General features: G+C 49.8%; 1 protein-coding gene across 2 annotated transcripts; it reads right to left on the bottom strand.

Moving 5' to 3' along the window:
• Positions 1-380: 380 nt before the first annotated feature.
• SDS (serine dehydratase) lies at positions 381-11,720 on the bottom strand. 2 transcript variants are annotated; one of them, XM_033220485.1, is made up of 9 exons: positions 11,580-11,720; positions 7,738-7,788; positions 7,442-7,596; positions 7,016-7,055; positions 6,610-6,749; positions 6,418-6,509; positions 5,061-5,288; positions 1,811-1,935; positions 381-1,086 (listed from the first exon to the last, which is right to left on the bottom strand). In XM_033220485.1, the coding sequence occupies exons 2-9, from the start codon at positions 7,742-7,744 to the stop codon at positions 878-880; spliced, it is 996 nt and encodes a 331-aa protein (XP_033076376.1). In that variant the 5' UTR covers positions 7,745-7,788; positions 11,580-11,720; the 3' UTR covers positions 381-877. The 2 variants fall into 2 exon arrangements, with proteins under 2 accessions (XP_033076376.1, XP_033076377.1); XM_033220486.1 differs by lacking the exon at positions 7,738-7,788.
• Positions 11,721-24,873: the final 13,153 nt, after the last annotated feature.

Below are 24,873 nucleotides of genomic sequence, written 5' to 3'. Positions count from 1 at the left end.
TGTCCAGTGTCAGCTCACACACCCCCAGGGGAGGGGGCCTCACTTCTTTACTTCCATTGGGTCTGTGATGAAATAATTCTGACTTACCAGGAAGGACTTCCTATCAGAATGAAGTTGGCCTCCTCAGCTGCTTCTGCCTTCGGCGGAGGCAGCCTTTGTCCTACCCCAAGTCCCTCTTGTTTAGACACCTGCTTCCTGTGGTACAGGGATGCCCCTCTCCTGGCACACAAGACCAGCTGGAGTCAGGCTCCTGGCCTAACTCTGGGGCCCCAGTTGAGAACTGGGGCTTATTAGAAGCTTATTAGAAGACCCCAAGGTCTTCCTTCTAAGGGAGGAAAGCGGGAAGGAAGACAGCTGATGATGGGAAAATGCACAGGATCTTTGTTTCATAAATATATTTTATTTTTTCAATGAAAAAGTTTGCACATTAGAAAAATTTGTAAGGGTCAGGGGTGGGCTTCCTGGGAGGATGGCTGAGATGGTTCCTCAACCCTGGATGGTGGCCCTGTTTACCTTCCCTGGGAACAAGTTCTCGGGCAGGGTCACAGCTTCGAGGAATTCCTCACTGCTGTGATTCAGGTCTGTCCCGTCCACCCTCCTCTGGGGACCTGGTGTGTTACTTGTGGGCACTTGTCACGCCAGCATGTTGGCTAAGGATGGGCACAGAGCAGTCACACAGATACCAAAAAGGTCCAGTTCATAGCCTCATTGACTGCCGACCTTTGGCATCTGTATAGTGGGCTCCTGATAACAAGAAGTTAACTTGCACCCGGGCCACAGGCGCTCAACCAAACATACACCGAGGCGCTGGATAAAACTCCAGCCCCTCCAGGGGTCTCCTCGGCTAGGAGAGGACAGATTGGTAAGGGGTCCGTCATCACTTGGGCAACCCATTTGTCATGCCCAGCTGTTCCTTGAGCGCCCGCAGCTGGGCCAGGCTGATGTTGCTGCCCCCACAGACGACGACCACGAGGGATGGCAGCGGGGCTTGGAGATTCCCCTCCCGTTGGAGCTTCTGGATCACGTGGCTGTAGACAGCAGCCAGGGCTGCCCCGCAGGCGGGCTCCACCAGGATCTTCTCATCATCTGCCAGAGAAGGGAAGTGACAGGGGCATGGCCTGAGTTTCCCAGGGTGCACAGGAGCTGACAGGCCATTGGCAGGACTTGGGAATACTGAGCCAATCAGCTCTCAGCCCTGGCTGCAGATGCAGGTCCTGGACCAAACATCCCGTTATCACCCTGAATTGGCCCTTCCAAGCCTGAGCCAGGGCCTGGGTTTCATTATGAGTGCTAACACTGATAGAATGAGTGTGGTTGCGTGAGCACTGTGTTGAGAAGAATTCTGAGGCATCATCTGAGCAAGAGTTCCATGGTTGATTAGCCAAGTGTGCAGCAGGTACAGAAGCATAAATGGTACTATTTTTTTCTCTCTTTTTTGCCATCCCTGCCCTAGACTGAACCCAGAAAGAGTCCAACCTAGTTACAGACCCACCTCTGAATGAATCCAACTCTGAGCCCCATGTTTTCCTTTTTCCTTTGGCTACCAGAAAACTCAGAAGCATTATTTTAAATACTTATTGTTTTCCCCTGCTATGGTTATCAGGCTTACTTTTCTATCATGTGTGGCTTTTGCTCTTCTATGTCTACACTGCATTGTATTACCTTCCGTTAATGGAAGGTTCTAGGCAGAGATGGAAGACAGAACTGTGGAGAAAATTTGGGGTGAGTGGGATCCCCAGTGGCACACCAAGTGGACAGCCACTTAGCTCCTGAGTCAGCAGGTCAGGTCACGAGAGGACCTGGCACATACCCACAAACTTCTCGATGGCGGCCACAGCCTCCTGGTCCGAGATAACTTCAGAGAAAATGGGGTGTTCCTGAAACAGCTTCAGGGCCTGAGCCCCCACAGTCTTCACACCCAGGGCCTTGGCAACACTGAGAGAAGTGGGAACCCAGAAGAGAATGGGAGTGGGGGAAACAGGAGAGAGATGGGGGCAGGGAAGGAGAGAAGGAGATGGATGTGAGATGGAGAAGCAACGAATCCGTGGGCAAGGGGGACAGGTGTCACCTCTGCAGCCGCAAAGCCCTGAAAAGCCTCAGGGATCCCCCAACCAAGTGGAGTCTTCTAATGTGAGAGCGTTTGAATTGGCATCACCTAGTATATTCTTTATTATCACTATTTTTAATTTTTTTCAGACTGGGGGGTGTCACTATGTTGCCCAGGATGGGTTATTTTTGGTTTTTTTTTTTTTTTTTTTGATAGAGTCTTGCTCTGTTGCCCAGGCTGGAGTGTGCAGTGGTGCAATCTCGGCTCACTGCAATCTCTGCCTCCTGGGTTCAAGCAATTCTCCTGCCTCAGCCTCCCGAGTCGCTGGGACTACAGGTGCCCAACCACGCCTGGCTAATTTTTGTATTTTTAGTAGAGATGGGGTTTCACCATATTGACCAGGCTGGCTTCAAACTCCTGACCTCGGGTGATCCACCCACCTTGGCCTCCCAAAGTGCTGGGATTACAGGCATGAGCCGCCATGCCCAACCCCAGCCTGGCCTTGAACTCCTGGGCTCAAGTGATCCTCCTGCCTTGGCAGAGCATCATATTCTGATCAACACTAAGTCAGGAGCAAATGCCTAAGAGGACCCTTGTTGTTCACCGATAGGACTCCCTGCCTTTGCTCCAGGTTGCAACCTCTACCTGGTTAACCCTCATAAGGCTTAGCATCACTCTGCCTGCCCACATCCTGCTCTGTCCTTCAAGGCTCAGGATTAAGGCCACCTCCTCCAAGGAGTCCTCCTGGGAGAGTACTGAGTCCCACGGCCCTATGTGGAATTCTCAAATGGTACTCCCCTATAGTAACAAGCGCCCCAACTACTTTTTGAGAAAGCATTAGGTGCCAAGCACTTCACAAGCATTATTGAATTCACACAAGAACCCTGTTGTTGTTAATTGGTTTGATTTTGGGAAGGGGAAACAGAGGCAGAGAGTATACAGTCATTTGCCCAAGGTCACACACCTAGGGAGTGCTGGAGCTGGGGCTGCAAGCAGGATCTGTATAACTTCAAGACCTGCGCTGGTAACCAATGTGTTGGCGCTGTCCCCAGCCCCCCGGGGTGACTACTGGCTCTGTTCCCAGCTCAACTGCCCCCTCTCCCTTCCCCAGGAGCATCTTGAGGGCCTCGGCTACCTCAACCCTCAGTAGCACGTGGTTTACAGTAGGCACTCAGCCATGACGTCTTCAGTGCCTACAGTGTGGGACACAGAAGCTCCAGATGCCAGGCTCAGAAAGCCGGAAGAAGTTCTTATCTGGCTGGATTCGGTCTTCCCTATGTGTAGTGGAGACTGTTGTCTGTCCTGGTATCTTTTCTAGCTGCACATATGATCACCTGTTATAAAGACATTTCCCAGCCTCTCTGGCAGCTGAATGTGGCCATGTGACTACATTCAGGCCAACAAAAGGTAAGTGGAAGTGTTGTGTCTGTCTTTGAAGGTTGGAGCATAGCCTTCTGCCCTTGCTTCCCCCTCCCTACCACATGGAATGTGGGTGTGATAGCTGGCACTCAGGCAACCATTTTGGACCAAAAGGCTACATGCTAAGGATAATGGGGAAACAAACTCAATGGACCCGGGGCCCTGACTTTTCATGGTGAAGTTCAATCTCATCTAAGCCACTGTTATTTGGGGCTTCTGTGTAATGGGGCCAAAGCCTAATCCTAATTAAATACTATCTATCGGTCAGGTGTGGTGGCTCATGCCTTTAATCCCAGCACTTTGGGAGGCTGAGGTAGGCAGATCACCTGAGGTCAGGAGTTTGAGACTAGCCTGGCTAACACAGTAAAACCCCATTTTTACTAAAAATACAAAATTAGCCAAGTGTCATGGCATTTGCACTCCAGCTGGCGCTTGCACATGCCATTGCATTCCAGCTTGGGCAACGAGAGCAAAACTCCGTCTCAAAACAAACAAACAAACATACAAACAAACAAAACTATCTATCAAAGGTTTGGGGCTTGGATATGAACTCCTTAGGAGCAAGACTTGGGTTTATGCGCCACTCTCTCCCCAGATCAGCCAGTGTCTTGCACACAATAGGGGCTCAGTAAATAGTTGGCAAAGTAATGAGGTATGGAAAATCTTGCCACAGAGGACTCAGTAAATGATTCCTATGAGGCCTGCCTGCCTGCCTTCCTTCCTTCCTTCCTTCCTTCCTTCCTGCCTGCCTCCCTCCCTCCCTCTCTTCTTTTATTTTCTTTCTCTTTCTTTCTTTCCTTCTTTCTTTCTCTCTCTTTCTTTCTGTTTCTTTCCTTCTTTCTCCCTCCCTCCCTCCCTTCCTTCCTTCTTTCTTTCTCTTTCTTTCTTTTTCTTTTCTTTTCTCTTCCTTTCCTTTCCCCTTCCTTCCTTCCTTCCTTTCTTCCCTCCCTCCCTCCCTCCCTCCCTCCCTCCTTCCTTCCTTCCTTCCTTCCTTCCCTCCTTCCTTCCTTCCTCCCCCCCCTTCCTTCCTCCCTTTTTCTTTGTTTCTAGACAGGGTCTTGCTCTGTCACCCAGGCTGGTGTGCACTGGCATGATCATGGCTCACTGCAGCATCAGCTCCTGGGCTTAAGCAATCTTCCCACCTTAGCCTTCTGAATACCTGGGACTATGGGTGTGTGCTACCACGCCCAGTTAGTTAAAAAAACAAAACAAAACAAAACAAAAAAACAAAAACAAAAAAACAACTTTTTTTAGAGGTGGGAATCTCTCTATGTTGCTCAGGCTGGTCTTGAACTCCACCTCAAGTGATCTTCCTGCCTCAGTCACCTAAAGTGCTGGGATTACAGGCACAAGTCACTGTGCCCAGCCTCATATGAGGCTTTTCATGTGAGGAAGTGTGACGTGGTGGAGTCACACAGACTTGGGCTTGAGTCCAAGCTGTACCACTCACTGGATGTGACCCTGGGCAAGTGATCAAAGCCTCCATTTCCTCGTCTGTAAAACAGGCTAACATCAGGATCTATCTCGAAGCCAGACCTAAAGGGGACTCCCCAGTGCTTGCTGGACACCTGAGGGAGGCACCCCAGCTGCTCACCTGGTGATCTTGGGCAGGGAGACGAGCTTGCCTGCGGTGGTGGCGGCGTGGAAGCTGTGGGCGCCAAAGGTCTCCATGGCGATGACAGGCACGTCCCCCCAGCCCACCTCCTGCAGCCCCTGGACCACTCCACACAGCAGGCCCCCACCGCCCACCGACAGTGCGATGGCCCCCGGCTTTTCCCACAGTGCCTCCTTCAGCTCTTTCACGATGGAAGCGTGGCCTTCCCTGGACGGTGGGGAGAGGGGGTGGCGGGTCAGGGCTAGGCTTCCTGGAGACACCAGCTCAGGTTTGCACAGGCCTCATCCCAGCTGATGGGGCCTGGAGCTACTTCCCTCCCCACCCGCCACCTCAGCTTCCAGCTGCCAGCATCTGTGTCTCTACCTGAGGACTTTCTGTGGCCACCTGAGCTATCTGCAAACAGAGTCAGGAGATGGCAGTCCCTTAGAGGAGCCCTCAACCAACGGCCACGGGTCGGCATACAAACTCCCCTGCTCCTTCTCCCAGGGAGAGGGAAACTGTGGCCCACCTTCTATACTGGCCCCCAGGGTCCCCAAGGGATTAAGCTCCAGCCACCCACAGTGGCCACCTGCCCTTGAAAGCCCCCTTCCTGACATTTTGGGCTGGATGATAGAAAAAGAAAAAAGAAAAAAGCAAGCCCTCTTCCTTCCCTGGCTCACTTCCCCACTCCCCCACTGAATCGCCTCCCAAATAAACGCCTTTCCCTGAAACCTTTGTCCCTGGGTCTGCTTCCAGGAGGACGCAACTGCTGACACTTGGACACCTGCGTGCTTGCATGTTCAGCCTTGGGTGTGGTGTGTGTGCAGACATGGAGAATGGGCATTTGGTGCACATGTGTGTGCACCTGCTGCTGCACCTGGGTGTGACATGTGAACATGTGTGTTGCTTCTTTCTTTCTTTTTTTTTTTTTTGAGATGGAGTCTCACTCTCTTACCCAGGCTGGAGTGCAGTGGTGCGATCTTGGCTCACTGCAACCTCCACCTCCTAGGTTCAAGCGATTCTCCTGCCTCAGCCTCCCTGGTAACTGGGATTACAGGCATGTGTCACCACGCCCGGGTAATTTTTGTATTCTTAGTAGAGATGGGGTTTCACCATGTTGGCCAGACTGGTCTCAAACTGCTGACCTCAAGTGATCCTCCCACCTTGGCCTCCCAAATTCTGGGATTACGGGTGTGAGCCACTGTGCCCCGCCTCAGTGTGCTTCTACATGGTGGTGTGTGCACACATGTGCAGCTGCTGTGCATGAGGATGTGATGATGTGCATCATAGCAATGCCTGCCCAGTGATATAGGGCAGTGGCTGCCACCCCCACCGAGTGACTGTGAACTCCACATACCAGATGAGGGGGTCGTCAAAGGGGGGAATGTAGACCCAGCCTGGGTTGTTCTTCGCTAGGGCCTTGGCCAGCTCGAAGGCTTCATCCAATAACTGCAAAACCACAGGGGAGATGGGAGGGGGTGAGGCACAGGGGGGACCCTGCCCAGCCACCAGGTACCCTCTCTCTGCACTGCCCTGGGTCGGCACTCACCTCACCCACCACCTTGACTGTGGCACCTTCATTCTTGAGGCGCTCAATGGTGAGAGCAGGTGTGGTGCTGGGCACGACGATGGTGGCGGGGACGCCCAGTTGCCTGGCTGCATATGCAGCCGCCATGCCTGCATTTCCCGCTGCCAGGGTCAGGGGTGGAGAGGGTGTCAGTGCGGGAGCATCTGGGAGCCCAGGCAGGACTGCTTGCCCTCTACTGGGGGCTCTGGAGCTCCCCCCTCACCTCCCCAACCTGGGTGACTGCTGGCCTCCCTCTGGAATTCCAAACTGCTGGCTGCTGCCAGTGTTTTCAATGGCACATTTGCTGGGGAAACCAGGGCTCAGAGAAGCAGAGTACCTGACCCCAGGACACACAGCAGAGGACAGGATGGGGAAGCAGGTCACTTACCCGAGGAGCAGACAAAATGTGCACAGCCTTGCTTGGCCCACTGTGGAGACAATAGGAGAGGCACTCAGGCCCACCTCCCAGTCATTGCCTGTGTTCTTCCTGTCCACCTGGAATACCTGCCAGACCTTTCCTTCACTGGAATTCATTCTACCCTTGTCTGAGACTGCACCTCCCCTCTCCACAGAGACCGGCTCAGGAAGGGGTGGAGGAAAACAGGCGACTGATGGCTCTGGGATCAGTCCTGAGGGACCCTCCTGGAGGGGCACCCCTCAACCAGAGGAAGCCCTAATGGTGGACGCTCAGTCATTGTGGGGAGTCAGTAGGCTTATCCCACAATGACTTTAATTTCACACAGCACTGGCCCTGCCCTGGTGAGAAAGGAGGACCTGCCACCCCTGTCTAGATGATGCTGACCCGGTCCCGTACCCTCTTGCAGAAGTGCCCAATGCCCCGGATCTTGAAGGAGCCGGAGGGCTGGGCACTGTCCATCTTGAGGTAGACGCTGGTGCCGGCCACTTTGGACAGGGCCATGCTGTCACGGATGGGGGTCCTCACGTGCAGGGGTTCTCCAGACATCATGACTGGCAGAAACGAAGGAAACCCAGAGGGTTAGGAGAGCTGGCCAGAGTGATCCCTTCCTTCGCTTTCCAGCAAGCCAGGCAAGGGCTCAGATCAGACAGCATCCTGGAGACCTGGGCTCTAATCGCAAGTGGGCCACCTACTCGCCATGTGACAGCAGACAGGTAATCACGCTTTGGCCTCAGCTCTGTCATCTGTAAAATGGGGACAGGTATCACCTTCCACTCCTGACTTCTCACACATTTGCTGGGAGGCTGAAGAGATAACACTCAAACCTTGTAGCTTTCAAAATGCATGAGGTGAGGCTGGGTACAGTGGCTCATGCCTGTAATTCCAGCACTTAGGGAGGCCGAGGTAGGTGGGTCACGAGGTCAGAATTTCGAGACTAGCCTAACCAACATGGTGAAACCCCATCTCTACTAAAAATACAAAAAATTGGCTGGGCATGGTGGTGTGTGCCTGTAATCCCAGCTCCTTAGGAGGCTGAGAAAGGAGTATCACTTACTTGAACCCAGGAGGCGGAGGTTGCAATGAGCAAGATCGCACCATTGCACTCCTGCCTGGGCAACAGAGCAAGACTCTGTCTTGATAAAAAAAAAAGAGGAAGAAGAAAAAAAAGAATTAGCCAGGCATGGTGGCAGGCACCTGTAATCCCAGATACTCAGGAGGCTGAGGCAGGAGCATCACTTGAACCTGAGAGGTGGAGGTTGTAATGAGCCAAGATCGAGCCACTGCACTTCAGCCTGGGCAACAGAGTTAGACTGCTTCTCCAAAAAAAAAAAAAAAGGCTATCTATCTATGCAAAAATTCAGGGACACCCACATACATATCCACACACACATACTCCATCCACACACACACGATCCACCCCCACATACAATCCATCCACCACACAGGATCCATCCACACACACACTTATCCATCCCCCCACACACAATCCATCCACACACACACACATATAGTCCACGTTTCTTTTAGTTTTTAAATTTTTTTATTTGAATTTTGTTGTTGTTGTTGTTCACATGTTTCCATGTGCACAGAGCATCTTGGAAAACACGCATGACAGACTAGCCAGGGTGGGGCTTTTGAGGAGAGCTGGCCCTCGGGATCATAGCACCCACCTTTTGCACGGTCTGAATGTTTTACCATGTGCCTCTATTACTTACTTAAATGCATACATTAAAAAAAAAAAAAAAACCTGGCAGCTGGCTCTTCTGACATGCAATTCCAAGTATCTTGGCTTAAATGGACGATCCCAGGACCCAGCAGAATGCCTGACTCATAGTAGATGTTCAATAAATATTTATTTAAAAAAAAAACAACGCTAACTTTTGGGAAGCCCAATATTCAGTTAGGAAAAGCTCTTTCATAATTACTAATTTTGTCATAATTATTCTATCATTGACTAATCACTTGACTTTTAAATTTTATTTATTTATTTATTTATTTATTTATTTATTTATTCTGGTAGAGGTGGGGTCTTGCTATGTTGGCCAGGCTGGTCTCCAACTCCTGGTCTCAAGCGATCTGCCCGCCTAAGCCTCCCAAACTATTGGGATTACAGGCATGAGCCACAGCACCTGGCTTGCTGTTGTTTTAAGTCACATTTTGGGTAGTTTGGTACACAGCAACAGGAAGCAGACTATTAACATAATTTGCCCAAAGTCACACTGTGAGTGAGGCAGGGAGGCAGGATTTGAACTCACCCAGGAGCAGTTGGCTCCAGGGCTCAGGCTCTCACTGAGACCCATGGGCGTGGCTCAGGCTCCCGCTTCTGGGATGGGCTCTCGGGGATGAAGCAGTTGGGGTGGCCTGGGGTCTAGCCACAGCCACATCTACCCACCCAGCCTTTCCATCTCCCCCACCTTCCGCTGACAGTCCCAGCCTTTCCATCTCCCCCACCTTCCGCTGACAGTCCCAGCCTTTCCATCTCCCCCACCTTCCGCTGACAGTCCCAGCCTTTCCATCTCCCCTACCTTCCGCTGACAGTCCCAGGGCAGATTTGATTCTCTTCAACTTGGGCCCGGCCAGAAGAGATCAGCAGGCGTTGGCTGAGGGGTGTTCTGGTTCCCCCTCCCGCCACCATCCCCCCTCCTGCCACCATCTCAGAAGGCCAGGCAAGGGTGGCTAGCCAGAGACCCATCTCCAATGCCACCTTATCCAGCCCCCTGTCCCGGGCACTCCTGAACTGGACATCCATCCCCCCGTCCCAGAATGAGCCAGACATCCCTTGGTCAGAGGGAGAATGAGGGGTGGAGATCCCAACTGCCCCACCAGCCTTAGCATTCCCTAACTAGGTCACCCCTTTTCTATCTGAATTAACTGACATTCGGGGCCTGGGAGGGGAACTTGAACAGACACCCTCTCTCTGCTGGATCTCTTGAATAAAAGTCAGAGACTGGGGCACACTTCAAAACAGGATGTCCCCAAATCGGAATGAACTTTCAGCTCCTGGAGCTTAATCCCCAAACAATGGGATCCTGGTTTTTATTTATTTATTTGTAGAGAATCTCCCTCTGTCGCCCAGGCTGGAGTGCAGTGGTGCGATTTCGGCTCACTGCAACCTCCGCCTTCTGGGTTCAAGCGGTTCTCCTGCCTCAGCCTCCCGAGTAGCTGGGATCACAGACGTGCACCAGCACGCCCGACTAATTTTTGCATTTTTAATGGAGACAGGGTTTCACCATGTTGGCCAGGCTGGTCTCGAACTCCTGATCTCAAGTGATCCACCTGCCTCAGCCTCCCAAAGTGCTGGAATTACAGGCGTGAGCCACTGGACCCAGTTCTGACTGACTTGACATTAAAGGCCGGTGTAGGTCACCAAGGCCTGGCCTCAGGGACAACCGGGGTGGGAGTCGGAGGCGCCGGCCACGGAGACCCTTTTCAGGTGGATTTGGGGCACCATTTGTCCCAGGCGGCGCCGTGGGATATCTTCAGGTAAAAGGCCAGGGCTCCCTCTGCAGGCAGCCCCTTCTCTGCCACGGCTTTCCGTGAAGCGAGCATCCGTTAACTGCATCCAGCCTGCCAGTCCCACCCTGCCCCAAGGATCAGAAGACTTCAGAAGACGTTGTGCCTGGAGAGGAGGAGGGAGGCCCTGAAGCTGCTGTCTGCCCACCGGACTTCGGCAGTCGGAAGCCGCCTTCCCTCTCACTTGGTTCGCAGTAAGCATTCAGTCGGTATGAACTGTTATGAAATCTGGGCTAGACACCTTAAGTGCAGGTCATCCTTTCACCCCCACAACCACCTGAGGAGGAAGGCGCTACACTCATCCCCATTCTACAGATGTGGAAGCTGAGGCACAGAACTGGACACAAACTCAAGACAGTGTTTAGGCCCAACTGGCTCTTTTTAAAAAATTTGAGACAAGGTCTTGCTGTGTCACCCAGGCTGGAGTGCAGGGGTGCAATCGTTGCTCGCTGCAGCCTCGTCCTCTTGGCCTAAAGCGATCCTCCCAACTCAGCCTCCCCAGTAGCTGGGACTACAGGCGTGCACCACCACACTCTACTAGTTAAATTCTTTTTTTAGGTCAGGAGTTCGAGACCAGCCTGGCCAACATGGTGAAATCCCATCTCTACTAAAAATACAAAAATTAGCCAGGCGTGGTGGCACACACCTGTAGTCCCAGCTACTCGGGAGGCTGAGGCAGGAGAATTGCTTGAACCCAGGAGGCGGAGGTTGCAGTGAGCCCAGATTGTGCCATTGTACTTCAGCCTGGGTGACAGAGTGAGATCTCTGTCTCAAAAAAAAAATTTTTTTTTTTTTTTTGTAGAGACGGGGGGGGGTCTCACTCTGTTGCCCAGCTCAGTCTCGAACTTGTGGCCTCAAGCAATCCTCCCGCCTCAGCCTTCCAAAGTGTTGGGATTATGGACATCCGCCACCATGCCCAGCCTTGATGGACTCTTTCTATGCCTCTCTGTTCCCCTGGGAAACCACAGGCTAGCCCAGGACACTCCAGTGCTGAGGTGGGACTGAGGATGGGGCCACTTACCCGACAAAGGTGATGGGCCTGAGCAGCAAACAGAGCCAAGCCAGCGAGGGAGGGAGGGATCAACTGAGTAGATAGCCCACAAAGAGAGGGGGCTGAGGACCGGTGGGCAGTCTTCTGAATGGTCCCAGGGGCTACCCAGTCCTGGGCTTTATTCCCCTGGCACCTCCGGGCAGCCAATGGGACCCTGGGGCTGGCTACACCCTCCCTCCTTGCCGCCAGGATCCACCCCCCTGGCTCGAGGCCACTGGGGCTCTCAGAAGGGAGGGGGAATCTGGCCAAGCTTTCTTCTTTGGCAGCTTCCTCCTGCCTTTCCCACAACCCATTCCTCCTCCCTCTTTCCACTTCCTCTTTCTGTCCTCAGTTTTGTGAAAGGAAAATAAAAAATTGGGACCCCAACTCACTATACCAAAAGAAAAAAAATTAAGCTAAAAGCTGAGTCATGCAAGAAACTGCCTATCCTTTAGTTCCTAAGCAGATAGCATCAGATGAAAGGTTAAATATTGGCCTGGCATTTTGGGAGGCCGAGGCGGGTGGATCACCTGAGGTCAGGAGATCAAGACCAGCCTGGCCAACATGGTGAAACCCCATCTCTACTAAAAATACAAAAATCAGCGGGGTGTGGTGGCACGTGCTACTCAGGAGGCTGAGGCACAAGAATTGCTTGAACCTGGCAGGTAGAGGTTGCAGTGAGAGGAGATCTCGCCATTGCACTCCAGCCTTTGCAACAACAACAACAAAAAAGGTTAAATATCCCCACAGGTCGCTACTCTATGTTCACCTTATCTTATGTAAGCCACAATTTATTGAGATCAAGACAAATACGTAATTGACTATTTCCCTATCTGCCCCTCTTCTCTTGCAAACTGTGGATTTGGTAATGTGACCATACCTTCCTTCTTTCCCCTCCAGCTTGCTTTTCTCTTTTAAATACTGACACCCTAAAGTCATGTCTGGAGAAAAGCACAGACCTGTCTCCCAGATGCGTTCTTAACCTTGGCAAAACAAACTTCTAAATGGATTGAGACCTGTCTCAATCTTTTTGATTCTTTTTGACTTACAGATTGGAGACTCATGAAAGGGACCCTGGGTGGAGGTGGCCCTGACCTTTGACTAATTTCCTATTGGTGCTTGGTACCAGCTTGAGCTTTTTTTTTTTTTTTTTTTTTCCTTTGAGACAGGGTCTTGCTCTGTCACTCAGGCTGGAGTGCAATGGCGTGATCTCAGCTCACTGCAACCTCCATCTCCTGGGTTCAAGCGATTCTCCTGTTTCAACCCCCCAAGTAACTGGGAGTATAGGCATGTGCCACCACACCCGGCTAATTTTTTGTACTTTTAGTAGAGATGGGGTTTCACCACGTTAGCCAGGCTGGTCTTGAACTCCTGACCTCAAGTGATCCACCTGCCTCGGCCTCCTAGAGTGCTGGGATTACAGGCGTGAGCCATCGCGCCGGCCTTGAGCTATCTTGATTCCCCCCCAAAATAAGACAATTTGCTGAGGTCTGGGAGCTCCCCACCTCCAGAGAACTCCTGATCTCCCAGAATTGGTTGATATCTAAGGTTGATTTCCCTGAACAGCTCCTTTTCTGCGTTTTACTAGTTTTCAACATGGAAGGTGAGTTTTCCGGCTTCTATGATGATGGCAAGCAGGCAACTCCTTTCTGGAGTTTCACTTGTGTCCGGCAGGGAAGGCAAGTGTGAGTTTTCCCTGCTTCTAGGATGGTAGGCAGCAGTCTTCAGCCTGGCTCCCATGACTAGAAGTTAGGATTAACAACCAGCTGGTCTTCATTTTGCCCTACTTTTAGAGCACTCAGTAATTGCATAAATTGCTCGACTGTTTCCTTTGCTTAACTGTTTTTGTTCCTGTTGTTGTTTTTGTTGTTTCGGTCTGTTTTTCATCGGATTGGACCAGCTCCACTTGACTTGGTCAAATCTGAAGGAAAGTTTCAAATTATGGCGAGCAAGGTCTTACGAATCGGCTAAATTCCCGCAGCTAGGAAAAAGAAAAAAAAAAAAAAAAAAGGAAAAAGAAAAAACAGCCAGAAAAAGAAAAAAAGAGAGAGAAGGATTTTGATGACCTGAGGGGCATTATTTACATAACAAGGCCATCTTTTGCTACCGAAGCCAAACTGAAAGAGGCTACTGGCTGTCACCTCACTCTAGTTCAGTAGCTAAGATTCTGTTCCTTTTTCACCACCGTGGCCTGGGCTTGGTTCCTAAATCAAGTCCTTTCTGGTTTGATATTTGTGTTACTTTTGAAATATCAGCAGTTTGTCCCAGCTAAAATATGGTAATGAGATTTAAAAGGATTTTTTAAAGAGCTCAATGGTTAAAAGCTTAATTAAAGGCTGTATCCAAGATGTGTATATGTGTGTGTGTGTGTGTGTGTGTGTGTGTGTGTGTATTTGTTTATTTATTTATAGGACCTTAATGCATTTTTTTCTCTCCTAGGATCTGGTTTTTTTTTTTTTTGAGATGGAGTCTTACTCTGTCGCCCAGGCTAGAGTGTAGTGGTATGATCTCAGCTCACTGCAACCTCCACTCCCTGGGTTCAAGTGGTTCTCCTGCCTCAGCCTCCCAAGTGGCTGGGATTACAGGCGCACGCCACCACATTGGGCTATATTTTTTGTATTTTTAGTAGAGACATGATTTCACCATGTTGGCCAGGCTGGTCTTGAACTCTTGGCCTCAAGTTATTCACCGGCCTTGGGCTTCCAAGGTGCTGGGATTACAGGTGAGAGCCACCACACCTGGCCGGGATCTTGTGTTTTGAGAAAAAGCTTTATTTTTTCTTCTCAGTTGACTGAATTCTGTTTTCTCCAATTTACTTCTGCCTGTCTCCTTTCTCTTGCTGCCCCTACAGCTCGAGGAACCTAAAATAATTTCTGACAGCTTGGGATTCCTTAAGGAAAACAGAGAAGGTGCCAGACTCCTTTTTGGGGAGAAACCTCTGTTTTTCCTTATGGATCCCTAAGAGTATAAACAGATAAGTTCCTCTCAGATCTTCAGCTGCTTGCTTCTGTAGTGTGTTACCTGATTTCTTTTTTGACTAAAATCGTTATTACAACGGGGACTACTCTTGGATGTTTAAAATAAGAGAGGGTCTGGATGTGGGTCTAGTTATATTAAAAAAAATTTTTTTTAAAGATAAGAGAGGGTATGATTTAGACACTTAGAGAAATGTCTTTGCAGCAAAGTGCACTGTAAAAGCATCACGCAGCCTAGGTCCACCATGTCATTCTCTTTGGAGACCCAGGATTCACTGTGGGCTCTGCCCAGAGCTCCGAGTTCCAGTTAAAAGATAGAAACTAAATTTAAAACTACCTATCCAAATAAAATAGATTTATTTGGTAGATTTCTATAACTTTATGTTTGATTTGCTTTTTTTTTTTTTTTTTTTTTGAGACTCTCTTGCTCAGGCTGGAGTGCAATGGTGCGATCATGGCTCACTGCCACCTTGACTTCCCAGGCTCAAACAATCCTCCCACCTCAGCCTCCCAAGCTGGTCTTGAATGCCTGAGATGGGAGGAGGTCAAGCCATCCTCCCATCTCAGCCTCCTAAAGTGTTGGGATTACAGGTGTCAGCCACCATGCCGGCTGTGGCATCCATTTTAAATCTCTCTAACACACCCAGACTCTTCTTTCCTCAGTTTCTGTACTTTGAGATAAACATTTTGCTATCTGATTTTCATTTAAGAGTTGTTTATTTAGTATGTAAATTTAGGGCTATCTAGCTGGCAGTTGCCTAGGGTAATGAAACAGGTTATCCATAAATGAGAGGTTGGACTGAGCGTGGCGACCAGCACTAATTCCAGTACGTTGGGAGCCCGAGGTGGGAAGATGGCTTGAGCCCAGGAGTTCGACACCAGCTTGGGCAACATAGTGAGACCTCATCTCTACAAAAAATAAAAAATTAGCTGGGTGTGGTGGCCTCCACCTATAGTCCAACCTACTTGGAAGGCTGAGGTGGGAGGATCACTTGAGCCTGAGTGGTTGAGGTTGCAGCGAGCCAAGCCCACACCATTGCACTCCAACCTGGGCAACAGAGTGAGACCCTGTCTCAAAAAAAAAAAAAAAAAAAAAAAGGAAAGAAAAGAAAAGAAAAAAGAAAAGAAAAAGAAATTAGAAGTCTTAAATAGGAGGAAAAAAAAGGAAGTCTTATGAATTTATAAGCTCTCCCTCTGTGTCTAATACATGTATATATATATGTGTTGTATATCTAATGTTACTACTAAAAGTAGATAAAAAGAGCTTTAATGAAGTGATTTAAAGAAAAAAGTACTTAAATCAGATACTTTATCAGAAAAATAGAGACTCTAAGCCCAAATGATTTCTCAGGTTCACAAAACTTGGGACACCAATTCACTCTGCCAAAATTGAGCTGGAAGCTGAGTCACGTAAGAAGCTGCCTTTCCTTTCATTCCTAAGTAGAGAGCTACAGCAGAAGCTTAAATATCCCCCACAGCTACTCTGTGTTCACCTTATCTTACGTAAACTGCTGATTTACTGACTTGCGACAAACACAGACCTGACTAGTCCCCTACCTGCTCCTTTTCTCTTGAAACATGTGGATTCAGTAGTGTGACCGTACCCCTTCCAGTTTCCAGCCTGCTTTTCCCCTTTAAATATGGAAGACCTAAAATCATCTATGGAGAAAGGCATGGACCTGTCTTCTAGTCACACCCTTGCCCTTAACTTTGGCAAAATAAACTTTTAAATTGATTGAGAACTGCCTCAGATACTTCCCTTTTTTTTTTCTTTTTTGAGATGGAGTCTCACTCTGTTGCCCAGGCTGGAGTGCAGTGGTGAGATCTCGGCTCACTGCAACCTCTGCCTCCTGGGTTCAAGCAATTCTCCTGCCTCAGCCTCCTAAGTAGCTGGGATTACAGGTGCCCACCACCATGCCCAGCTAATTTTTTGTATTTTTGGTGGAGACGGAGTTTCACCATGTTGAACAGGCTGGTCTCGAACTCCTGACCTCAAGTGATCTGCCCACCTTGGCCTCCCAAAGTGCTGGATTACAGGCGTGAGTCACTGGACCCGGCCTGATAGGTCTTGATTTATAGTTTCTTCACTTGCAAATGGGGACAATATCTAGTTTCCAAGGACCGTTAGGAAAATGGAATAAGGATAGTGTGAGATAATGCACTGAAAGTTGCTAGCATGTGCTTTTCACGTAGTAGGTGCCCAAGAAACAGTAACAGTAATAGAGCAAGAATGTGTAACAGCCACTGAGCCCTCAGCAAGTACCAAACCACAGAGGAGGCAGGTACTGTTATTATCCCCATCTTACAGAAAGGGAAACTGAGGCACATGAGATTGTCATTTGCCCAAGATGACCCAGGCAATAAAAGGGAGGAGCTGGCCTCAGAACCCAGGCAGTCTGCTCCCAAACCTGCAATCCAAAACAGGCTGGACGTGGTGGCTCACTCCTGTAATCCCAGCACTTTGAGAGGCTGAGGCAAGCGGATCACTTGAGGTCAGGATTTCGAGACCAGCCTGGGCAACATGGTGAAACCTCGTCTCTACTAAAAATACAAAAATTAGTGGAGTGTGGTGGTGGGCACCTGTAATCTCAGCTACTCGGGAGGCCGAGGCAGGAGAATTGCTTGAACCCGGGAGGAGGAGGTTGCAGTGAGTTGAGATTGCGCCACTTCACTCCAGCCTGGGTAACTGGAGTGAGACTCTGTCTCAAAAAAAAAAAAAAAAGTTTCTTACCCCATAAATATACCCCATAAGTATACACACCTACTGCATACCCAACAACATTTTTTAAAATTAAAAAAAACTAAAAACCTCCAAGCAGAGCAGTTCTGTAATTGCCTTCCTGCCTCATCTTTTTATGACCTTTGGCATGAAGGGGTGGGTGGGTAAGACCCCAGGGGACCAGGGTTCAAATCCTGGCTCTGTTGTTTCCTAGCTGTGTGGCAATGGACAAGCTATTCTGCCTCCTGGAACCTCAATTTGCTGATCTGTGAAATGGGAATGATATTGGTACCTCCCTTCTAGGCTTAGGTGACTTGATAATGCATGTGTGAGAGGGGCCTAGAATTGACTGAGTGTTTGGTAAGTTAGCAGCCATTGTCGTCATCACTATCATCATCATCATCATCATCATCATCACAGAACTGGAAGGTCTTGCATCTAAAAACTCTCCATGCCCCATGCCAAGCCTCTTGTTTGTCCCCAGCTGTGTGGAGATCTGTCTGTCCACAGGGCAGCACACACATACACACACCCACACACACACACCATACACACGCACAGAGGTCTGGCTGGCTCTCTCCCTGGCCCCCTCAACAAAGCTCTCTTGTCAGGCTGGCCAGGATGAGAATATTGATGAGACAGAGGGCAACCAGGGTACAAACAGCCTGCTCAGCCGTTGTCCTCTGTGGGACAAGCTGTCCCCTCTCCCTGGCCCCCTCTGACCTTCCATGGCACTCCCAGGCTCCCTCCCAAGTGGGGCATCATCCATGGGCAAGTTTCGGGGATAAGGGGTGGCAAACCTGGGGGGGGCGGGAATGGTGAAACTCACGTGGAAACAGAGCCTCCCTCGTGTGCATCTGACTGTATACAGCTGGCACTCCCATTGCTGGAGCACCTGCCAGTGCCTGATCCCATGCCTTATGTTTTCCAGGTGGGGTTTCTCATAAGCCCCAGACAACGACGGGAATGGGCATTTTGATTCCCATGGTACAGGTGAGGAGTAGGCTCAGAGGGTGGGTGAAAGTGTCCTGGGAGCAGCAGGTGGCGAGTGGCAGTGCAGGAAGGTCAGCTCAGGAATCCTGAGTCCTTTGAGGACACAGGGCCGGTGGAAAGGGTTGAGCAGGCAGAGGGTGGGAGAGCTTGCCTCCATGGTCACATTCAGAGGTCCCAGATTTAGGGTTTTGATGATATCTCCACATGAGGTTACCCACAAAGTGAGGGAGTTCAGACTGAAGGAAGACAGCAATTCGCTATCTTACAACACCAAGTTAATTTACACTCCAGTGTCATGATTGAATATAGGGGAGGAGATGGATTTGGAGTTGCAAGTGGCAGGGACAAGATGACGAACTCTCTAGACCTCTGCGTATTGTTCCGTTTGCTTCACCAAGAATGTATCAGGCTGGGCGTGGTGGCTCACACCTATAATCCCAGCACTGTGGGAGGCCAAGGTGGGAGGATCATTTGTGCCCAGGAGTTCGAGACCAGCTTAGGCAACATGTGAAACCCTGTCTCTACAAAAAATACAAAAATGAGCTGGTGTGGTGGTGTGCACCTGTAGTCCCAGCTACTTGGGAGGCTGAAGTGGGAGGATCACTTGAGCCTGGGAAATGGAGGCTGCAGTGAGCTGAGACTGCACCACTGTACTCAGCCTGGGCGACAGAGCAAGACCCTGTCTCAATTAAAAAAAAAAGTATCAGAGCTGAGTGTGGTGGTGTGCGCCTGTCTACTCAGGAGACTGAGGTGGGAGGATCACTTGAGCTCAGGGGTTCAAGATCAACCTGGGCAACATAGCAAGACTCTGTCTTAAAAGAAAAAAAGAGAAAGCATCAGTGTTGTGATCTGAAAAACATCAAATTAAGAAAATGGATGATATAAGAACCAAAAATGGGGAAAAAGACAAAATACATATCACTATCTTTGATATCCTGTCTGAGAATATGCTTTTTAAAATAACAACTTGATTGAGATATAAATCATGTACCAATACAATTCACCCATTTAGAGTATTGATTTCAGAACTTTTTCATCACCCCAAAAAGTCTCTCCCTATCCTTCTCTCCCCACCCCAGGACCCTGGCAACCAGTCTGTTTTCTGTCTCTGTGGATCTGCCCTGTTCCTTTTTTTTTGAAATGGAGTCTTACTATATCACCTAGGCTGCAGTGCAGTGGTGCAATCTGGGCCCACTGCAGCCTCCACTTCCCGGGTTCAAGCGATTCTCCTGCCTCAGCCTCCCGAATAGCTAGGATTACAGATGTGCACCACCATGCCAAGGTAATTTTTTATTTTTAGTAGAGACGGGGTTTCACCATGTTGGCCAGGCTGGTCTCAAACTCCTGACCTCAAGTGATCCTTCCACCTTGGCCTCCCAAGTGCTGGTATTACAGGCATGAGCCACCGCGCCCAGCTGCCCTGTTCTTTTGTCTTTTTGGTGTAAATGGAATCACACAATGTGTGGTATTTTGTGTCCAGCCGCTTTCACTGGTGTCACGTTTTCACGATTCGTCCACATCGCAGCATGTACCAGTCCTCCATTCCTTCTCTTGAATCAATATTATTCCATCCTATGGATAAGCCACATGTTGATTATCTGTTTATCAATTCATGGACATTTGCTGTCTGAGTACATATTACTTTTTTCTTTTTGAGACAAGGTCACTCTATTGCCCAGGCTGGAGTGCAGTGGCATGATCACGGCTCACTGCAGCCTCAGCTTCCCAGGCTCAAGTGATCCTCCTGCCTCAGCCTCTCAAGTAGCTGGGACTACAGGTGCACACCACCATGCCCGGCTAATTTTTGTTTGTTTTTGCAGAGGGAGGTTTCACTATGTTGCCCAGGCTGGCCTTGAACTCCTGGGCTCAACGAATCCACCCACCTTGGCCTCCCAAAGTGCTGGGATTATAGGCATGAGCCACTGAGTCTGGAAACATCTTAATTTTTAAATAACAACAAAAAACCCTACACATGCCGTACATATGTGTTTCTTTGTCCCGTTACGTGGATGGGCTGATCGAGAACCTAAGAGGGCTAGGAACTTGCCCTAGGTCACGCTGGGGAGAATGGGGGCAGCACCAGCCAGAGTGGCCACGTGATAGGGGCATTCTGACCAGTCCATCAGCTGCTGGAGGGGTCTCAGGGAAAGGCTCGAACCTCAGAGGGATTAGTTCACACCTGTGACTGTAGCATCCCAGGCTTGTTCATTTCTAGACAGCAAACAAGTCACTTTCCTGAGAGGCTGTGTAACCTTGTGAACAGCATGGGCTGTGCAGTCAGATAGGCCCAAGTTCAAATCCAACCTCTGCCATCAACTTGCTGTGTGACCTTGGACAAGTCACTTAACCTTTCTTTGCTTTGGTTTCTTCAACTAAGAGTAGTTTCCACCTGTTGTGAGGCTTGAGTAGCTTAATTGATGTAAAGCTGTAAGGAGAGTTCCCAACACATAGTCAGCACTCAAGAGGCGATGGCCAGACCAGGCGCGGTAACCCATGCCTGTAATCCTAGCACTTTGGGAGGCCGAGGCGGGTGGATCACTTGAGCCCAGGAGTTGGAGACCAGACTTGGCAACATGGCAAGACACTGTCTCTACAAAAAATACAAAAAAAATTAGCCGGGCTTGGTGGCAAGTGCCTGTAGCCCTGCTACTCGGGGGCTGAGGTAGGAGGATCGCTTGAGCCCAGGAGGTCAAGGCTGCAGTGAGTCAAAACTGTACCACTGCACTCCAGCCTGGGAAACAGAGCGAGAGGCTCTGTCTCAGAAAAAAAAATAGATATGGTCATTTTTATTTTCTGGTGCTTAAGAGGGCATTAGGGCATTCATGTCTGTAGCTCTGGGTGCTGGAGCACAAGGGTGCAATTCTCTCACCTAGTTTTCCTTTAAAGGGTCTTGGATGACTGGGTGAGCCTGTAATCCCAGCACTTTGGGAGGCTGAGGCGGGTGGATCATCTGAGGTTGGGAGTTCAAGACGAGTCTGACCAATATGGTGAAACCGCATCTCTACTAAAAATACAAAAAATTAGCCGGGTGTGGTGGCTCATGCCTGTAGTCCCAGCTACTCAGGAGGCTGAGACAGGAGAATCCCTTGAACCTGGGAGGCGGAGGTTGCAGTGAGCCGAGATTGCACTACTGCACTCCAGCCTGGGTGACAGAGCGAGACTCCATCTCAAAAAAAAAAAAAAAAAATAGAAAGAAAAAGAAAAAAGTCTTGGGAAGCAAGAAGGAAAGTGCAAGTCACCTTCTTCTTATTTCGCAGATGGACAAACTGAGGCCCAGCTCCATCTAAAACAAGCCTGAAATCCTAGGAGAAGGATGGTGGATTCCCGCCAGGGAGCTTTGTCAAGTGCCCCTGTCATCTCCACTTCCTGGATCAGTTACATCACGCCGTCCAGGGAAGTGTCCCGGGGGCTGGCCAGATCAGCGTGTTCTTGGTGGCAGGAGGTGGGGATTCTGACGGTTGTTTTCACAGCTCAGGAGGACAGGCAGCTCTCACCTCTGTTTGCCTCCCTGGCCAGTGCAGCCAGCTCCTGAGTCTCCTGGTTAACTAAGGTCTCAGACCTCAGGCTGAAACTGCTACCCTGCTGTGTGACCTTGGGGTGGTGGTCACCTAAGTTCCCTTAACCTCAGTTTCCTGCCTGGAGAGATGGGAACGATGATACCTGCTAGGTATTGCGAGGCTTAGAGATAATGGCAGCCTAGGGCCAGGCACTGAGTAAGGATTCAAAGAATAGCAGCTGCTATTTTAAAATTAAATTTAATTAATTAATTTTTTTGAGATGGAGTCTCAGTCTGTTGCCCAGGCTGGAGTGCAGTGCCACGATCTTGGCTCACTGCAGCCTCTGCCTCCCAGGTTCAAGCGATTCTCCTGCCTCAGCCTCCCAAGTAGCTGGGAATTACAGGTGCATACCACCATACCCGGCTAATTTTTGTATTTTAAGTAGAGATTAAGAGATTAAAAGTTTCACCATGTTGGCCAGGCTGGTTTCGAACTCCTGACCTCAGGTGATCCACCCACCTCAGCCTCCCAAAGTGCTGAGATTACAGGCATGAGCCAGCGTGCCTGGCCCCAAACGTCTTGATGTCTCTTTCTCTCTCACATGCACTGCAGCTGCTGCAGCAGGAAGGCCAGGTGACCTGACCTTCAAAATACCCAGAATCCGACCACTTCTCACCAAGGTCGGCTGCTGCTGCCACCTTGCTTCAAGCCCCTGAGTCCTGTGCCTGCACCCTTGCAGTGGTTCTACATTGGGGTCCCTGGCCGCTGATTCCCCACACAGCAGCTGGAGGCATCCTATTCATCCGGAGTCAGGTCACGTTGCTGCTCCGCTCAAGAGCCTCCCATGGCTCCCACCTTACTTGGAATAAAAGCTGACATCCTGATGGTAACCTCCAAGGCTCCGCATGATGTGGCTCCACTCTCTCTGTCTTCTTCCTCCCTGACCATCCCCTCCCTTCATTCTGCTGCAGTCACACTGGCCTCTCTGCTGTTCCTGCTGCACTCGGGGTACCCTTCTGCTTCAGGGCCTTTGCAACTGCCCTTTCCTGCCTGTCTCCGTCTTCCCCTAGATATCAGGGTGTCTCACCCCCTTACCTCCTGTAAATATTTACTTACATGTCACTTTCACAGAGAGGACTTCTCTGGCCCCTCTATCAAAAACCACACAGCCTGTTTTTGTTTTTTTCGATAGCACTTGCCATTATCTTGCCCGCCATTTCGTGGTTAGTGCCTGTTCCCCACCTCCAGCCGTACCCCACTGGACTGTGAGCTCCAGGAGGACAGGGTTTTTTCCGGTTTTGTTTCCTGCTGAATTCCCAGTGCCTAGAACAGTGCCTGGCGTAAGGTAAGTGCTTCAATAAACATCGGTTAATTCATTACCAAGTGAAATGAACAAACAAAATATCTGAGAAGCATAAGAAGAAGAGGGAAAATGCTAAATGATCCCCCCTGCTGTGCAGGCATGGGGCTGGGGAGCATTGCAGTAGCTCTGAGAGTGGACTCTTGTAATGATTGTGACTGATGAGCCCCGGGAGACCTTGCTCAAAGTGCATACAGTGGCTGGGGGTGGTGGCTCATGCCTGTAATCCCAGCACTTTGGGAGGTGGAGGAAGGCGGATCACCTGAGGTCAGGAGTTCGAGACCTGCCTGGCCAACATGGTGAAAATCTTTTTCTACAAAAAATACAAAAATTACCTGGGCGTGGTGCCACATGCCTGTAATCCCAGCTACTCAAAAGGCTGAGGCAGGAGAATTGCTTGAACTCGGGAGGCGGAGGCTGCAGTGAGCCGAGATAACACCACTGCACTCCAACCTGGGTGACACAGTGAGACTCAGTCTCAAAAAAAAAAAAAAAAAAGGTGTATTCGGGCATAGAGCCCCTCTCTTCCAGAGGAAGGGCCCCCTGATACCTTTCTGTTAGCCCCTCATGCCTGCTCTAAGCCAGTCTCTGTTTCCACCACCTGCTCAGCTTTCTTACTACCCAGTTTTCACACATTCATCATTCTAAATGCAAAAGCACCCTAAATATTCTAAAGACCCAGTGCTTGATAAGGCCCCTGGGATGTTTTTTGCCTCCTATCCTTCCTTTTGCAGGACCTGTGCTTTCTGCACACACTCCACTTTTTCCAGCCCCTGTGCGAGTAAGGCTCCACCCCAAACTCCCTACTCAAGGAAAACGGTTCTCAAAGTGGGGCAATTTTGCAACCTGCGTGCAGGCATTGGCCAATATCTGGAGACATTTTGGGGTGTCAAACCTGGGGTGGAGGGTGCTATTAGTATCTGGCAGGTGGAGGCCAGGGATGCTGCTATGCAAAGGACTGGAAGATGTAACATGATCTCCTGCAGTGCACACAACTGCCCCTCACACCAAAGAATGATCTGGCCCCAAATGTCAGTAGCGCTGAGGTTGGGGAATATGGGGTGAGTCCACCTCCAGGTGGGGCACTTGTCATCAGATACTGGTAGAGTCATGAGTCCTGGGTCTGGAGGGCCAGGGGGTCAGTCAATTACCAGAATGCAAAAGTCTGAAAAACATCTCAAAAGACCAATCTAAGGTTCTATAATAGCAATGTTTCTAAGGGAGTAATTGGGGAGTCACAAATCTTGTGACCTCTGGTCATATGACTCCCCCCCTTTTTTTTTTCTTTTTGAGACAGGGTCTCACTCTGTTGTCCAGGCTAGAGTGTAGTGGTGCAGTCACAGATCACTGCAGGCTTGAAGTCCTGAGCTCAAGGGATCCTCCTGCCTCAGCCTCCTGAGTATCTGGGACTACAGCTGTGCGGCCACACCCAGCTAATGTTTTTTTTTTTGTTAGTAGAGATGGGGTCTCAGTATGGTACCCAGGCTGGCTTTGAACTCCTGGGCTCAAGCAGTCCTCCCACCTTAGCTTCCTAATGTGCTAAAGTTATAGTCGTGAGCCACCACTCTCAACCTCACATGACTGTTAAACAGAGATTACATTTAGATTTTAGCAGAATTCAAGCCCCTTTCATAATCTTCATTTCATGATCTTTTATTAGTTTTACAAAAGAAATTTCAGTCCCTGAGCAAGGAGGGGGTTAACTTTGCTTGTTTTTTGTTTGTTTTTTTGTTTTTTGTTT

This window comes from Trachypithecus francoisi, unplaced genomic scaffold (genome assembly GCF_009764315.1).
Source record: "Trachypithecus francoisi isolate TF-2019V2 unplaced genomic scaffold, Tfra_2.0 Lachesis_group11, whole genome shotgun sequence".
Classification (NCBI taxonomy): Eukaryota; Metazoa; Chordata; class Mammalia; order Primates; family Cercopithecidae; genus Trachypithecus; species Trachypithecus francoisi.
The sequence above is the reverse complement of the archived record's forward strand: the minus strand, read 5'-3'. Positions and strand labels throughout refer to the sequence as shown.